Raw genomic sequence first — 17,260 nt, forward strand, 5'->3', positions numbered from 1 at the left:
TTAATTTTAACCGCCCTCGAACAAATTTGAATATACATGCATATGTATATATTTATATATGGATAGCTACTAGACCTTTATATATCCAATTTGATAGAAATTATCTGAGCTATTGATTTTAAAAATATCAGATAACAAAAATTAAGTTGAAAAAATGGAAAGCTAGTTGTTTTTTTAATATACTAAAATACATCCCAAATAAAAAACAGTTAATTTCCTTAATTGATATCTCTTACCTCATTTGAATGGTATTACAGTCTTTTGACAATACAACCATGTTTCCTTTTTTTCAACTTAATCTCCACCATGTAATATTCTTAAAATCAATGGGCCGAACAATTTCAATAGTTTGTTATCTAACTATTTTTCTATATACACATATATACACACATGTATATATGTATATAAGTCTATTGTCTTCATGTTGCCATCACAAAACACGAGTATGTTCGACCATTGTGCATGTTTGGAAGACAAAATGATAAAAATGTCCTTTAAATTCTATACAGTACGTACATTTACATAGTTTTATATACAAATTATGTGTCAGTTGCCTTTCAATCAATAATTGCTTCCTTTGTGGAAAAGGGCCAGCTCTATCATTTCTATCTTAAAGAAGTTCCTCTTTCTTCTAGGAAGAGGCATTACCTCGTAGGTGTGATTTTTTCAGAGTTTTTCTTATTTTTACTTGTTGTTTATGTGTTTTGTTGTTTTTCACATAGGATTTGTTTTTGTTTTCTTTCTGTTGTTTTTGCTTAGGGATGCTAAAGGATCATATTCAAATCGGATATACTATTAAGCATGTATGCTCTTTCATTTATACATGTATATTCGAATTTAGATTTGAATATAAACGAAGCAAAGTCATATCTGAATCCAAATATCAAATCTGATTTAACAGTGCGAATCTTAACTTTGAACCAAATATCGTCAATGTTCAAAATGTAAGGGTGTTGGGTATATGGTATTTGTTTCAAACTAAAATTGTTTTGAATCTGAATCCAATTCCAATCATATATTTATGTTTATCCAAATCTGATTGGAAATTCGATATATATACACATTCATATCTGTTTTTTTTTATCAATTTGGTCAGATATGAATCACTACAAACTCAGACCAGACATACATGATGAAATCACTATAAGTATTAGCTCTAAGTTTCATATAGTGTTGAGCAATTTTGCCAAAAAAACTAGCATATTTTCTTCATGTTCATAGGTATATGGTATATAAATGTTATTTGACAAGTTGAGTTGCCGACTTGAAAAGATATTTGGTAGTAAGTCAGTGAGGCCACCTTCAAATTCATCTTTGCCTATATGAGAAGCAAATATCATCACTACAAAGGCATATCACTCGGTTAAAGTTATGAACAATTTATACTTGATGCATTTATGTAATCATACAATTTAAAGAGCATGTAAATAATTTTATATAGATAATCAAACATGTATATGGGTGTGCTTGGATAAAAGTTTTTTTGTAGGGTCAATGTTCTAAAACAATTGATCAAGATTTTTTTTTATATCAAATAATTGCATTCAAACCATTGAAAAGTCAACTTTTGCTTGTTGAAACAAACAATTGAAACCGACTTCAAAATCATGTTAGAAATACTTTGTTCATGCAAACAAACATGCCTTTAGAAGTCATTGGCTGTTGGAACACCATGTGAATATTCCGTGAATCTATCTCAAAGATTAGAGCATATTCATAGATACCTAGTTATAGTATTGCATGAATTTACTCTAATTCTTAAGGTACCTTTATGAAATATTTGCAAAGTGTTCCAACGGCCAAACAACCTCTTATGGTTATAATTAAGAGAAAGTAGAAAACGACTTAAATTTGGTTGAATGTGTACACTTAATTGGGTGTTTGATTGCATCAATGTACTATCGAAATTGAGTGACTTATAAAACATTTTACTATTGTCACCAATAACATTTGGAAAGGACTTCTTAGTTTCGGCATCCAAGAAAAAAGCAAAAGCATATTAGGCCCTTTGGAGTTATTTAGTAGTGGAGAAACTTGGTAAGTATTTCATGAATTTGCTTCAAAGATTGATACAGTTTCATTTAACACTAAGCTCAATGATTGGACCAAAATCATAAATCTATAGTTCTATTGTTCATTGATTGAGGCACACCCACGAGACACTTTCTGCTACCAAACAACCCTTTAAAAATTGCCAAACAACCCTTTAAATATATACGCATTTGATGATCGTGAAACATATACATTGTTAATATGATAGTTTGTTCTTTAGCATTGAAATTGTGTTTATATTAGAGTTTTTTCCCAAAAAACATAAAAAAACCAGACTTTAATCTAAAGTTAGAATTCTATCATATATATATATATATATATATATATATATATATATATATATATTATAAGTTTTGTAAGGTGCCGTTTTTGTGATTTTTTTGTCACCGTTGAGTATGCATGAGAGTATGACCTGTAAACCAGTTAAAGGGTTCTAGCTGTCATGTTTAAGCTCATCCATTGAGGTGCGTGTTTGAAGAGCCGAGACAAAACATCTCATCCAAAAACTTATCCCGATGAAATCCATGGCATCTTCCTTCCTTCCAGGTACGAGGTGAAGATAATCCAGTCCACAGAAGTGTAAAATTAAAATGCCTCGGCCGTGTGGATAAGACAATTTGTCTCATGACACCTTTTATCACTCCATTCAGCACAAACAGTTGAAAAAAAAAAAATCACGAGCAACTCGATTCCAAGCTCAATTATTGTACGTCATGCACGAACAGCTTGTCTTTTGAACGAATTTCTTTTGAAGCCCTGTGTAAAATCTCTTAACATATTCTTCAATTATAATATATATATATATATACATAAATTATACATTTATATATACGTCGAAAATCTTTAGCCACATTATGTTCATGCATTCTACGGGTGAAAAATTACTTTTATATGAAAAAAAAAAAGCAAGCTTGGAGATGTCCAATTATTGGTCTTTTTTCTCCTTGTAGCCAAAAGTATAGGCGCGTTTTTGAACCCATTTCCAACAGCCCGATTCAGCCGATTCATCCGATTCATCCGATCCGATACAGATGGTTTACCGTGTTGTGTAGGGGAATGATAAATGTTGACAGCATTCAATGTTTGTTTTGAGTAGAAGGTTAACAACTTACAACTCAAAAAAAAAGACTTAAAAGACCTTTTCATTTTCTCTGTCTTTGAGGTTATCGGATATGTCGACATTAAGGCCTTTCTATTTTCTCTGTCTTCGAGGTTATCGGATATGTCGACATCTGAGTGGAATAAGACATCTGTCATGATCCGACTGTTTTCAATTCAGAAGAATAATATTAACAATAATCAAACTGATGACATACCTTCTACGAAATTGCATACTTGACCAGTTATGATATGCCTCTTAAAGTATAGTTATAGCTAAAAATCAAGTTTTGTTGGTAAAATTTTTTAAAGCTTTGATCTACCAGATACGAATCGTTTTTCGTATCATCAAAACGATACGAGTTGGTTGTTTCCCGGAGATGGAGGGAAAGGGCGGGAGGTGGGCATTTTCGAAAAGAAAATATTCTCTCTCTACGCCATAAGAGGGAAAGGGAGACGGAGAGGAGATGATTTTCGGTTTTGCCGCGTTCCGCAGAGGGGAAAAAACTCCCTGTGGCTGCTACATCTCTGCAGCTCCTGCATCTCCGCTTCCTCTTCTTCCTAGCATCGCTGGACTGAGAGAACCAAAATGGTCAGATGTTAAGTAGATTCCTGAAGATCATAATGAGTTCTCCTCCTCCTTCATCATCTTCTTATAGGTACGCGATTGCAGCAGCGTCTTTCACGAAAAGGTTCGTCTCTCCGTTTTTAGTTATCCCCTCCGCTTTGGTCGCTCTCTTCTTCTTCCTGCTGCTCACCTGCAATGCACTATCCATCTTCTGCTTCCAAATCCCTTTTCCCCTTAAGCCCATCCTGGATCGCGACCGCCACTTGCCGCAGAATGCAGTAGTCGTTGAGTTCGGAGAATCCTTATCTTCCTCCTCCTCCTCCTCCTCTTCTTCTTCCCCGTCGTCGTCTTCTTCCTCCTCGTCTCTACCATCTTCTATTATGTACGCCGTCAAGGAAGAAGCACCACTATCAAGAACGCGCGAAACTCTTCAGCTATTACACAAGCATGACGCCATGGTTCCACCATTGAACTCTTCGTCGCGCCAGCGGCTGAGATGGTTCAGAATGAACAGGACCAAGTTCAAGATTCTGCGGACCAGTAAACTCTCGAGTCAATTCTCTGCGAGAGTGCAAGAGTTCTTCGATGGCGCAGGTGGTGACGGTGTTGTTGGCAACACGACTTCCTCTTCTTCATCATCATCATCATCATCTGGTGCGAGCCGTCATCCCTGTGAGCTCCGTGTCTTCATGACGTGGATATCTTCGCTAGCGAATTTTGGTGACAGAGGGGTCTTCGCCATAGAGAGCCTCTTCAAGTCTAACCCAGAGGCTTGCTTGTTGATAGCCTCCAAAGAAATGGATTCCAGGAGAGGGTACAAGCTCTTGAGGCCCTTTTGGAGCAGAGGCTATAGGGTCATGGCTGCCTCTCCCGACCTTGACTTCCTCTTCGAGAGCACCTCCGCGGAGGTTTGGTTTGAGAAATTGAGAAAGGGGAATGTCGACCCAGGCGAGGTGCCCTTAGGTCAGAACCTCTCCAATTTGCTTAGGCTCGCCCTTCTGTACAAGTACGGGGGCGCTTACATCGACGCCGATGTCGTCGTGGTGAAGAGCTTCGCCGGCCTTAGGAACACCCTCGGAGCACAGACCCGTGACGAGGGGACCGGGAGATGGAGCAGATTGAACAATGCAGTGATGATCTTCGACAAGAACCATCCTCTCGTTTACAAATTCATCGAGGAATTTGCTCTGACCTTTGATGGGAACAAGTGGGGTCACAATGGGCCTTACTTGGTCTCGAGGGTTGTATCGAGGGTCAGCGGAAGGCCCGGTTTTGAGTTCTCTGTGATGCCGCCGATCGCCTTCTATCCCGTCGATTGGAGTAAAGTCCGGTGCCTCTTCCACGGGCCGAGGGATAAACACCAATTCAAGTGGGTGTTGGCTAAACTCGGCAGGATCAAGAAGGATAGCTTCGCCGTTCACCTTTGGAACAGGCACAGCGGCGGGCTTCAGGTTGAAGATGGCAGCGTCGTCTCTCACTTGATGTCCAGTTTTTGTGTGTTATGCAATAATACCTCTTTCCCCAATCTGCCGGCCATGGAAGGATAAGGCGGTCATGGTTGTAGCTTTCCTGTTCGCTTGTTTATTTGGTTGGTGGTTGTGTGAATAGTGAAATCAGGAGGAAGAGGAAAAGGATCCTCATCCTGTCGCAGTTGTGTAATAGTATCTCTTCCAATCTGCCGGCCATGGAAGGATAAGGTGGTCATGTTGGACCCTTCCTGCTCTTTTTTTATTTTTTAATTTGGTTGGTTGGTTGTGATCAGAAGGGGAAAAAGATCCTCATCCTTTCACGACTCCATGGTAACTCTCTCCCTCTCTACCTCCCTTCAATTTCGGTAGCTTGTAAGTTGTAATATGATTAGATCATAGATCATAATATAAGTTCTTAACAACATAAAACTTGCAGCAGGTTGAGAGATGAACTGTAGAATGATTGTTCTCATTCATAGGTCTTGTCATTACCAATTAAAACAGGTGGAGTGTTCAGAATTTTCATCAATCAGTTACTGTTCTTTTTTTCATTTTCTTTGGTTGATTAAATCTTTTTTCGCATTTTGGTTCTCTTTTTTCCCGCAGTATAGGCAAGTCATGAGTTTCACCTTGTCCTCAGCTCGTCACGTTCTGTACATGCGTCAGTTGTCACATTCTGTACCTGCTTGTCACACTTGCCTTTTCATTACCAGCCGCTCTGGGAAGGGAAGTTGTTTTCTCGTGCTCTAACTGAATGGGCTTTGAAGAGTGTTTCCCTGTGATCTGCTCCCAACTAGCTGTTTTCATCACATGATGTCCTGTGTTTATAGTCTTAAGAGGGAAGACAGTTGCCCAAGGGCTCTACTTTGGTTAATGTGAATGACAATCTGGATTGATATAAAAGGACATTTTTTCCAATACTCTCTTCACAATCCAATGCCACATCTCATGTTTTATTCCAAGTTTTCTATATCTGTTCTTGTACTTATGGAATTAGTGGCAACTGCCCAAAATGATGGAGTTTTCTGAGCATCTTCTTTCTGTAATTTCAACCTCTGGGGTTCTGGAAATTATTGATTCTTACCCGGAATTGCTACGCAAATGGTCAATGAAACTAACGCTTCACTTTTTGGGGGTTGAATTGTAAGCTGGAGTTAGGTGGAGCCGATCTGTTGATCAATGCTTATCAGTTTTACATGTATGTTAGATCAGAAAAGATCTCCATCCCTATCTACCAGCTTGCGTCATATGTTGTCTTGAGCATCCATTCCTTGTTCCGCCAGCTGAAATTGCCAAAGTGAGAAATCATAATTGCTTCAGTCTTTGGCTTCTCAGCTTTTAATGGCTTACGTCTGGAACTTTAATGGATAAAATGCCCATTTGTCTCAATGAAGTTTTCTACGGAAATCGAAGAATGTTGGTATCTCAGACAGTGAGAGTTGTCACGAGTGGCTAGCCGCCTGTGAGGAAAGAGCCTTGTATGCTGTATTGACATATTTTTAAAATCAACACATTGTGAAAAGTGGCGTGGATAAATTAAATTCTAATAAGGAAAAAAATAAAGAAAGTTACAACAGAAATACAAATTTTGAATTTGTGGACAACTTTTAGGCGTATCACGGCGCAATGCTAGAGAGCCTAACTCCCAGCTTATTTAATTGAATCAAAATTTATTTAAATCTTGCAGATAGACAAACTTTCATTTTATTCCATTAGAATCCATTCTTTCAGCCGTAGAATTGCGTTCCATACATGAAATGTTAATTCCCTTTCGGTTGTTAAATATTATGATGCAAACATAGTTCGCATTCTAGAGGTATACAAGGTAGAAATTTTATATATCATAAAATCTGCAACCTTAGAATGCAGAGATTCCAAGTTAAACACTTCGTTGATAAAAGTTAACTAAGATTGCATTTGCTCAGAAATCTTATAGGGAAACTATAGTGTCAATAAATGTATGATTATGATTTGTGGACAAAGCTTGCAACTGATCGTCGTTTCTTCTTCTGAATCTTCTTCCAATGAGTTGTGACATTTTCTGCAAGTTTCGTGGAGATACTTTCAAGTTCATCCCTGATTTAGAGACATTTGACAGATCTCACCTTACATAATTGCAATTGGCAAGTTCATTCCTTAAAAATTTTAATTTTTTAAGACAAATTTAGTTACTGATTGTCTTTACCATGTTGGCGGCTCACGATCTACAATTACTATAAGGTTATAAAGAATGGGTTTTATGTCCACCTTCTTAGGACCCATTGGCTTTGGGTCATTTTATATCTTGCATTATGTTCCTTTTGTACATGTCATTATTCCTTTTTTTTTTTGGGGAAATGTCTGAAGGGAAGTAGTATAGCTAATAGAACCGGGCGACATGTTAACAATACATCGTCAGATTCTTATGGGTACTATGCTTTTATACTGCAAACGATGGCGCTACAACTACTATAAATTGAAACAGACCTTGAACCTTGGAGGGCAAGGATAAAAAAGGCTTCGCTTTCTAGGTATCATCCCTCTCCTCCCTCCATAAAATTTTGGAAATAAAGAGTTGGGTGCCTAACTCCCAACAATCTTGCACCACATAAGAAGGATGTTATGTCACTCATTAAACATGCAAATGACATGATTGAGACTTGATATTCTTCCCATTTTACTTTAACGTATGGAATATGTTTTCATAGTAGTAGAACAAAAACATTGTTTACCTGAAAAATTATTATCTAAGAGTTAGTTGAAGATGGTTTTACTAAAATTGAATGGTTTTGATGATAGCGAGAAGATAGGGGTGGATATGTCTCAATGGTTAATACTGTGATTGTAAATATGGAAAACTTTCTAAGAAAATTATAGCATCTGTTGATGGTTTCCTAACTGATCACCAGACGTGCTGAAAAAACTCAAAAGTTTTTCTTGGTCCTGGTTTCAATGGGGAGCCCTCTATGGCTTGGATGGTTTGACCCCAACGAGGTTAGACGCGTTTTTGACGGACTTACATCCGACTTGGGTCCAGCCACCATGTGCGGCACTTCATCCGCCTCGCCTCGGCCCTCCGCCATGGTCTGTGGCTCTCATGGTGATTGACCCATTCCATTTTTGGCCGGTCGGTCCACCCGTGCCGGCATCTGCTTCATAGTCTCTCTCTCTCTTTCTCTCCCTCGCTACGAAGAGAAGGACCAGAAGAATCGATCAAGGTGGAGGATGATGTTTCCCCAGCAGTGGTCGTCCCCCTGTGGCAACCAATGCACTCACAAGTACGCCGCACTTATGCAGATTCCCTGTAATCTCTCTCTCTCTCTCTCTCTCTCTCTCTCTCTCTCTCTCTCTCACGCACGATTGCTGACACGCACAAAATGATCGATTGGCATATTTTAGTTCATAGTTAACGTAACGCTGATACCTTCCATTCTCAAGCTCCTATAAGTTGGATTGGGGTTTTCTTTCTGCAATTTTTCTTTTCCTTGTTGTTATGTCGCCCATTTCTGAAACGTGGACAGGAGCCTGGGGTGACCTTAGCTGCTTGATCTTCCAGCTGAAATTGTCCAATTCTGTGATAAAGTTATTATGTTCATGATGGCGTTTAATGCGGCCATTCATTCATTTCATTTCTTCGAGGCTCTGTATTATTAGGCAGTCAATATTTGGAAATACGAGAAATGTTGGTGGTGTGCCATTCAAGTATGGTAATTGGTTTTTCATCAGTTGTTCAATCCTTTCCTATGAAATTTTACATTCGTTTTTTAGGATGAAATCGGGGTTGGGAATGTGACAAAAATCGTAGCTGAAGAAAAATGATTTTGGGATGCAGAATTGTAGTTGCAGCAGTATAATGCATCTGAAAGAGCGAGGTGACCAATTGAGACAATTTTATGCGACCATCGGTACACGAACGCAGGGTTAGCTTCTGTAGGGTGGTAATGCACACGTAGTTTGGGGAAATCTCTGGAAGGAATATGAAAGTTTCTTTTGGAGTTGACAGTGCAATCAAGAAGGCGTCGAGCCTCAGATAGTTATATCCCGTGCCCAGTTTCTATTGAGTTCATCATAGTCTAGAATTTCAATGGAAAACAACCCTAGCACGTTATAGCAATCGTTTATCAAAGTTCACATGGTGAACTGGGAACCCAAATTCAGCAAGCAAGATGTCTCCTTTTTACATTGAGTATGTTACCCTGCACTATAATATGAAAGGTCTTATAATAAACTCCTGCCATTCCAAGGGAAAGGACATGCCTGATCCACACAAACAGCTCAGTCAAGTAAATCAAATTCATCACATTCCACAAGCGATTTTTTGATCATGAAAAGGGGACAGTTTAATATATAACTATGAAATACTGTGGCATAGAAAATAGTTGTTCGTATGCTTCTTACAGAAACATCAATAAGAGGCATTCAGAATGTCGTTTATTCCTTCTGTAGTCATGATAATATGCTTCAGCAAATAAGTACCTAATCAAATAACAACATACCTAAGGGGATACTGCAAAAAAAATGTAAGTCAAGGTTTTATAAATCTTCACTATAAAAGGGGAAAGCAGTGATAACAGCGGTGGGTGGAAGGTTGTACAGCCATGTTATGAAGTCATGAGGTGGTCAATCTAGCCTGCCAGGCTGCTAGAATGAATCAAAGGGGTTGGCAATGATATGGGCCAATTTGTTTCATCTTGGCCTGGATGATCCATATCTAAATATGGCCCTTTTGAGTTCCCACTAGTACTCAGATAGCCATCCCATCTTGATCTAAAGGAGGTAGGTGGGTTGCCCTCACACCGGCACTTAATCGTATATGGTAGTTCCACTGGAAGATAAGCAAGAAGATTTCCGACGTATGAAGCAACAAACTAGATTATGGTGATAATGCAAGAAGAAGGTGTTGATGTTTGATAGCCCTGTTAGTGACAACAATACTACAATAAAGAATTTGAGCAACCTAAGATTTATGAGTTCCTTGATTATTGGGTTCTTATATTTCAAAGACATATTTCAATCATGAAGATCTATTTGTAAGGCGTAGAATTTTATGGACTGACTAGATCTTATTTCTTATGACCTAATCTCTGCTTATAGAAATGCTAGTACAACCAAACCTTGGTCATGTGGATCCTTTTCCTGCCTCTTTTAGATCCTACCTGTTGGTAGTTGTTATGATGTATCATTTCACATTTTTAGCTGCAATAGATAATGCAATGCTTTTTTGCTTATTATATCCTTATTTGTAGTACATGTTACCATTGGATTGTAGTTTTAATAATCCATTTTAGGTTCTTGTAGGGAGAGTGTTTTGCAAAAAGGGCTGTGATGCTGATGGAGATACATGGGAGGACTGTAAGTCTTTACTTGTTAAAGTATCATTGGCTTGAAATGGTTGATATATATCTTTGCAGCATGCAAGGTTTCAGGTTCGGTATCAATTTAGTGTAGCTTTTGGTTTATAGTTGCTCTTCTTTCAACTGTTTTGCGGTTTTCTAATGTTTCGATAAAAAATAATTTGGCAACTGTTGTATTGTCATTTTCTTGCATTGGTTGAATACTCAGGCAACACTAAAGCTGCATAAATAAGTAAATAGAGAAAAAGACACATTGCAACTCTATTAACTAGGATAACTGAACAAGTATATAACGATGTAAACAAGTTAACAAAGTTACAAAAGCATATATCACACTTGTCTTTACTCTTTAGCCCTTTCAGTTAATGTGTAAGTTTACCTCCTTGCTTTCTGTCAATACTGGAAAGCTGATTCAAGGTGTAAATATAAGTCAGAGAAGCCCATGAGGTGAAGAGGCAGTGAAACAAGAAAAGTCACAAACCCAAGGTTCTCCTCTCATCCTTACTGTATTAATGGTTGTTGACATAACTTGCTCTGCTGTCAGTAGCCATGGCATGGCTAGGTCTCACAAAGAAAAGACCACGAGCAGCTAGGACATTTATAAGCACAATAGGAGAACTCACATCAGGTTAGATTGGATGACAAGGGAGTAAAATATGTTTTGCAACGAACCAGGTTGTGTACTGGAACACATTTTTTTTTTGTAAAGTAAATTCTTTATATGCTTGCCAAAAATTACATGCATTGCAAATAAATAAATGAAGACAAGTTGTATTTGGTTGATGTGCGGATGTCTACGTAATACATATGCACACATGTTTATGTATAAAAGGTATTCTAGCCATTTTCAAAATGGCCAGTATGGTATATATATGTATGAAGTGGTGCCACCATGCCATCATGGGCTCTGATGATTAGTGCTCCTATTCAACAATTAAACCAGCTAAGCTGAAATGCAAGAGACGAGCAAAATAGACAAACTCTGCTTCTAAAAGCTACCTTAGTAAATTTGAGCTTAGGCTCTATCCTGACAGGTTGACATTTCTCCCAAAATAAAATTGGATTTTGAGTATGGGGCTTGACGACTGGTTAGAGGAGGCAATTGCATGTAACTGATCTTGTTCAGCTTAATTACCAGTCACCTGAAGTGACACCACAAATAGTTGCTTTTGTTAAACATTTCTGTGAATATTGAACAGTCATTTGAAGTCAAGTTTGTGTGAAATGCATCACATCATGTTTCCTGGTAAATGCTGCACATTATATTCTTGTAAACTATACTTTCTAAAAAATTTTAACTTAAATATTCTCACAAATTATTAAACAAGTCACTTGGCAGCTCGAAGGACTTCTGACCAGTTCATTTATCCAAACATGCATAATTTTTTTGATGTTTATGATGTCATAAGCTTTAATCTTTTCTCTTTCACTTCTGAAATTCTAACACTAACTCCTCTTATTAAATTATGATTTTTTTTATTGCACAATTAAAGGTTTGTTCCTATTGGGTGGGATTGTATATGTGTGAGGCACACATGCACAAATATGCATAACTAATTTCTTTTATTTTCTATATTTTATCAGGTTTTCCACCAGTGAATCTTATAGTTTTGTACCCCTAAACTATCTGTTTCATTTTTAGGCTTGGGGGAATGTAATGAGATTTGCTATAAAGATCCAGTTTTGAAGGACCATCAGTGGAGTGCTTACATTGATCGATCTCCAGGGGCAGAAAATTACTCAACGGTTCTTTCTTTTCCCTCCCTTATAAAGCTAACTTCAGATTTAAATTTATTTTCTTGAATTTTTTGGGACCAATATGTCATCAAAATATTGTTCCTGTTTATCTTCAACTTGATGAAGTTCATTACCTTGTATGATGTTTGGTCCTTGAAGACTGAGATCAGACAAATGACCATGTTCAATTATTTTAGAGGGAATTAATCTGTGAATAAATGAAGATTCTAGGGTAACCCTTAAGAAAAGGCTCCACACCCATGCCTTTGTTTGTTTTTTAGGATGTAAGAGTGACCAAAAAGACGACTTTATTGTCTGTATTCAGCTGCGGGTGTTATTTCTTTCAGATCTTAATGAGAATCTGTGTAAATTGTTTGTCCCCATTTTGGCAACAATTACCAAGTGTAGTTAAATAGTGATAAAATTGATAAGTTAATATGACCCATCAAAAGTGGGAAGAAGTTGTAACTTGTAAATCTTGAGAAGATCAAGTTCGAGAAAATGATCACTATGACTCTCCTCTTATCTCGTGATAAGGAAGGATTCATTTTAAAATTTAAAGAAGCACTTTTGTTGTGCACACTAACAAATTCAGATGGAGGCATTGACTCTTGAATTGATCCTCCCTTTCCCTTCTCTAGGTATGTTCAACGGCTCAGTCTCGACCCGGATTCACTCGGTTAAGCTTGACTCGAGCTCAACTCATTTAATAAGCGAGTTGAGATTGAGTTCAGAAATAAACTTGCTTAAATACACGAGTTGAGCTCAAGCTAGGTAGGCTTGGTTCGGTTAAACTCCTTCAAGCTTGTGGTACTCGTGGAAAGAGAATAAGTAAAAGATATTTCACTTTATTGTCAAATGTAAAGAAAAAGAAGTTGTTTCAGTGGGCATGCCTTGTGATTTACAAAAGGTAGGCACAAAGTTCGCGTTCCTTCGTTTTCACTTTCAAATGGAATGGCTCAAGCTTAGCCGAGCTGAGTTCTAGCCTTATTAAGCACAAGCTGAGCTGAGCTCGAGTTAGTCAACTTGACCTCAAGCCGTGAGTTTTGAGACTTGAGCTGAGCTCGAGCTGGCCCATCTCAGCTCATGTACATCCCTACCCTTCTCTCATTTCTTCCCTTCCTATTATATTCTTTTGTCTTTTCATCTTTTCTTTCGTCATTCATCTTTACCATGAGGAATAGATGCCCATTCTCACAAGGTATCCCAGTTAAGCCAAACTCATCTTTGGAGAGTCTCAGTAGCCAAAGAACTGAACTTGAGTTGTGATTGTATCCACAGAGGATGGCAGTCTTTAGTGTTATAGCTGACTTTTTTGGTTTTCAGTGCTCGCTTTAGAATGATTTTGATGGTTTATTCATTTGTTTTTTAGAAATTTGGAGTAGTCTCTCTTGGACTTTTGAAGTTGTAGTTCTTTTACTATATTTGCTATCTCCTTATATTGGTTTTTGTTGACAAAACTTATCTACAGTAATTAAGTAGTATTGATAGTTGGTTTTAGGCTTTTAGCTGCATTTGTGGTGTGAAAATCCATCGAGGCTTGAACCGTGATTATTCAATAAATTAGTTGAAGAGTTATATAGAACGGAAGTGGCCTTGCCTACTGGGGATTCCCATCTGTTCTGGATGTATGTCCTTTGGTGGCTCCTATGGGAGTGCCAACTGGTGTCATTAACATAGTGTTAGATTGGTCAATGCTTGGTCATTTGAGTGCAGTTCTATACATCACTAGAACACAGTCAACATATTGTCAGGCTCATTACATCCTTGTTTTGACCTACTCAGATATTTTCAAGATAGTGGGATAAAAACAGTAAAAGCAGGCAAGATGAAAAAACGGAATTTATCATGATATCTTGAAAATATCACAAAAAAATATTGCAACAGTGCAAAGAGATTTTTCATAGTTGTTTTTAATATATTTTAATTTTTTAGGTTTCTTTAAAATTTTAATAACCGTTTCAAATTTTATTAAGGTTTTTGTAAGAAAATTAGTAGGTTTTACACCCATAATTTTCTCAATAATTTTATATATTTTTTATTTCTTTGAACTCTAGTTTTCTTGAGATTTTTGCAACGAAAGCATAATTTCTGATTAATGCCTGAGAAAAACTTAGATAATGGAATCCCCAGAGTATTTATACTGTTTGAGGAGGACCTTTAGTGCCCCAATCGCATTCTTGAAGTTTTTCTGTCCAGCTTCAGTAGCTACAGCCAAGCTTTAATTAGGAATACCAGAATTTAAAATGCAACTGTGTATTTTAAAGTTTTAAATGCTTTGAATTTGCTTAATGCAGCATTCTGTGTGTTAATAGGGGTTTGTTTCTGTGACCATTTTCAGTACATATGAAACTGTTTGCAGCAAACAGATAGATGCAATGTTGGAGATTTGCTGATTGCAAAGATATCTGTGTTTCTTCTTATGCATTCTATTCTGGTTAAGCCATGACATGAACCAGACTTTCTTTGTGCATTTTTCTTTAATCAGGAATGCTTTAATGCCTGTGTTGCGGGATGTGCTTTCAGGGTAAGTTACTTTCTGTCGTGCTTACAATTGTATTCCGATCAATATTTTGTGAAGTTGCACCTTTCTCAATCTGGATTTCTTAAAGCTGGTACTTGTTGTAAGAGCTAGAGAGTTCAGTCTTGCAAATTTTAACCATTTGATCTGGCCTTAGCCTTTGGGTTGGGGTAAAATTAATCTTGGCCACATGTAGACACTATCCTTTACAGATGGGATAGGTACGAGATTTTTTGCTTTTGGCTGCACTTTGGCGATGTTACACTAATTTCAATGCCTCAACTGACCAATATGATCACATGAGAAATAAAACATTTAAAAAGAATGAGGCATGCTATTCATGTGTATATATGGGCAAGTACATACAAATAGATAGGTTATATAAATATTATATATAAATGTACAAGTAAACAAATTGAAATTTTTAACTAAGGCCACTGATGATTCCCAAGTTTGGTAAAATACTATTCAAAATGATGAAGAAACTATTGCATTTTTATCAACCCCGAATCCTGATTTTGTCAACCCCTAACCTTGACCACATTAACTATACTGCATTTCGCTGTACCAAAGTACTCTGGAATTGTTTTTTTGGTGTCTTTATAAGAAAATCTAAAGCAATCTTTAGCCTCAAAGCACAAGAAGTATTTAACTCAGCTAAAAGCAATGGCATATAGAAGAAGATGAAAAGCAAAATCTGTGATGGAATATTCAAGTATATTTCTTCCCAATCAGTTGTATAGAAGTTAGAACTTAATCTATTTTCTTCCAGTCAGTTAAATGCACCTAGAACTTTGGCTATTCTTGATTGTGCAAACCAAGTTTTGTTAAATACTAGGCTAAATTCCTTCACTGGAGGTACTTTCATCCCCCCAAGTTCACTGTCTTATCCGAGTTTGTTGGTTGCCTTTTGTGCCACCTGGTTATTTGGCCAACGGCTTACTTTTGTGCTGATACCCAAGTCATCATACTTATGGGAGGCTTAAATAAAAGTACTTCAATGTTACTGCCCATTAGCTTGAGCTTTGAGTCGCCTACCCGTTTGTTACATTTTTGCTTTCAGTCTCATTCTTTAATCTGAAACTTGCATTTGTGCTTTACACTTTTTATCTTTTTCTTCTTTTTTTTTTGTGCAGTTCAGTGTTTCCTCAGAAATAGTTAGTCAGGTTCATCCAAACAGGCCACCCAAACCCTGTTTGGAGAGTAAGCCACAGCAATCATTGGTCGATCCACCAAGGTCTTCCGAGGATCTTCCATGTACATCTGCATGAAGAGTATCATACGCATCTAATGTGGAGCCAATTTTGTATCTCAGTATCTGTCTAGCATGTAGAGGATCCAAATTCACTTTGACTGGAGAATTTTTGTTTCTAAAGGTGAGTGGTGAACGGCAATCTCATCTGTCAGTAGTATATAACATGAGTACGACAAACCATTTTTCTGGGGGGAAGGGGGAAGGGAGATGACAAAGGACCCCTTCAAGAACCAGACTACTTAACAGGCTTCCTCCTTGAGATAAACTTGGTGGAAGCCCAATGGCTAACGAGAGAAATCGAGTATTTTTTTTCCCCAATTTTAGTTAGATTCTTTTCTTTCAGTCATTTAGTTGGAACATTTATGGTGCATATGCGTGCCTGCATGTGTATACGTGAAATTTATAGGAATGAGACATAATATGGTAGGCGGATATCTACGTTCACATGGTTAATCAAGCGTCTTCTCAGACGAAGCAAAATCAGACCCTGCACTCTTAACTGTATTGATTGCAACCCATGTATTAGATTTAAGAATTTTTCTGTTCGTGTCATGTTGCAATGGACCATGAAGTCAATACACGTTGTACTTTTGCGTTTCTCATTGAAATGGTTTGCAATAAATACCAAGTGGATTCAAACTAGCTTAGTGGGACTCCTTTCGGGTATTTAGCAGCAATATGTTCTGTTCTGTCATAGAAAGGGTCTGTTGGCATCACCGTTTTGCATGAAGTACCTTGCATTTTCTGAAAGACACATGTTACCCTATTCTTTTATTAGTCTTGTTCGGCTTCTCATCACATGAAAAGTTCAACGAATTTTATTTTGTCAAATGAATTAAAAAAGAAAAAATTGACACCTCCGTCCACGGAGTCTTTCGTCCACCGAACTTAGTTGTCTTTTTTCTTTGGAGTTGTTAAGTTTGGAAGTCGACAAATGCAGCCACGGTAAATGTTGTCGTTAGTGTTGAGTCATTTTCTGTTACCTTCTTTTCCAAGTAGTTCCCTTTTCAATTACCTTTAAAAGGGGGACGTTGACAAATCAGTTTTCATCTCTTCCATCCTTCACTCTCATTTGTATTTATAGTAGTAAGGACAATCCCATCAAAGAGTGGGTTTCCATTAGCTCTTCGAGAGTGTTAGCTATCACATCATATCAAACCATATGATCTCACGGGTTTGGGTATGGGGTATGGCAGAGTTATATTATATTATATTATATTATATTAT

General features: G+C 37.4%; 2 protein-coding genes across 8 annotated transcripts; both read left to right on the plus strand.

The window, feature by feature from the left end:
• The first annotated feature begins 3,384 nt into the window (after window positions 1-3,384).
• Window positions 3,385-6,105, plus strand: LOC116252357 (uncharacterized protein At4g19900-like). Of its 6 annotated transcripts, none has more exons than XM_031626558.2 (3): window positions 3,385-5,517; window positions 5,624-5,691; window positions 5,794-6,105. In XM_031626558.2, the coding sequence occupies exon 1, from the start codon at window positions 3,748-3,750 to the stop codon at window positions 5,263-5,265; it is 1,518 nt and encodes a 505-aa protein (XP_031482418.1). In that variant the 5' UTR covers window positions 3,385-3,747; the 3' UTR covers window positions 5,266-5,517; window positions 5,624-5,691; window positions 5,794-6,105. The 6 variants fall into 6 exon arrangements, with proteins under 6 accessions (XP_031482418.1, XP_049933213.1, XP_049933214.1 ...); XM_050077256.1 differs by having other exon boundaries at window positions 5,799-6,105; XM_050077257.1 differs by having other exon boundaries at window positions 5,627-5,691.
• Window positions 6,106-8,136: 2,031 nt separating this feature from the next.
• On the plus strand, window positions 8,137-16,672 carry LOC116253504 (uncharacterized). Of its 2 annotated transcripts, XM_031628337.2 has the most exons (5): window positions 8,146-8,470; window positions 10,465-10,518; window positions 12,163-12,266; window positions 14,746-14,784; window positions 15,915-16,672. In XM_031628337.2, the coding sequence occupies exons 1-5, from the start codon at window positions 8,392-8,394 to the stop codon at window positions 16,047-16,049; spliced, it is 411 nt and encodes a 136-aa protein (XP_031484197.1). In that variant the 5' UTR covers window positions 8,146-8,391; the 3' UTR covers window positions 16,050-16,672. The 2 variants fall into 2 exon arrangements, with proteins under 2 accessions (XP_031484198.1, XP_031484197.1); XM_031628338.2 differs by lacking the exon at window positions 14,746-14,784 and having other exon boundaries at window positions 8,137-8,470.
• Window positions 16,673-17,260: the final 588 nt, after the last annotated feature.

The sequence above is a fragment of the Nymphaea colorata genome, chromosome 4, assembly GCF_008831285.2.
Source record: "Nymphaea colorata isolate Beijing-Zhang1983 chromosome 4, ASM883128v2, whole genome shotgun sequence".
NCBI lineage: Eukaryota > Viridiplantae > Streptophyta > Magnoliopsida > Nymphaeales > Nymphaeaceae > Nymphaea > Nymphaea colorata.

Coding starts and splice junctions, on each gene's coding strand:
- LOC116252357 (XM_031626556.2), top strand. CDS start 3,748: ATGTTAAGTAGATTCCTGAAGATCATAATGAGTTCTCCTCCTCCTTCA.
- LOC116253504 (XM_031628337.2), top strand. CDS start 8,392: ATGATGTTTCCCCAGCAGTGGTCGTCCCCCTGTGGCAACCAATGCACT. Junction 12,267..14,745: donor GGGCAGAAAATTACTCAACG/GTTCTTTCTTTT, acceptor TTCTTTAATCAG/GAATGCTTTAATGCCTGTGT. Junction 14,785..15,914: donor TTGCGGGATGTGCTTTCAGG/GTAAGTTACTTT, acceptor TTTTTTGTGCAG/TTCAGTGTTTCCTCAGAAAT.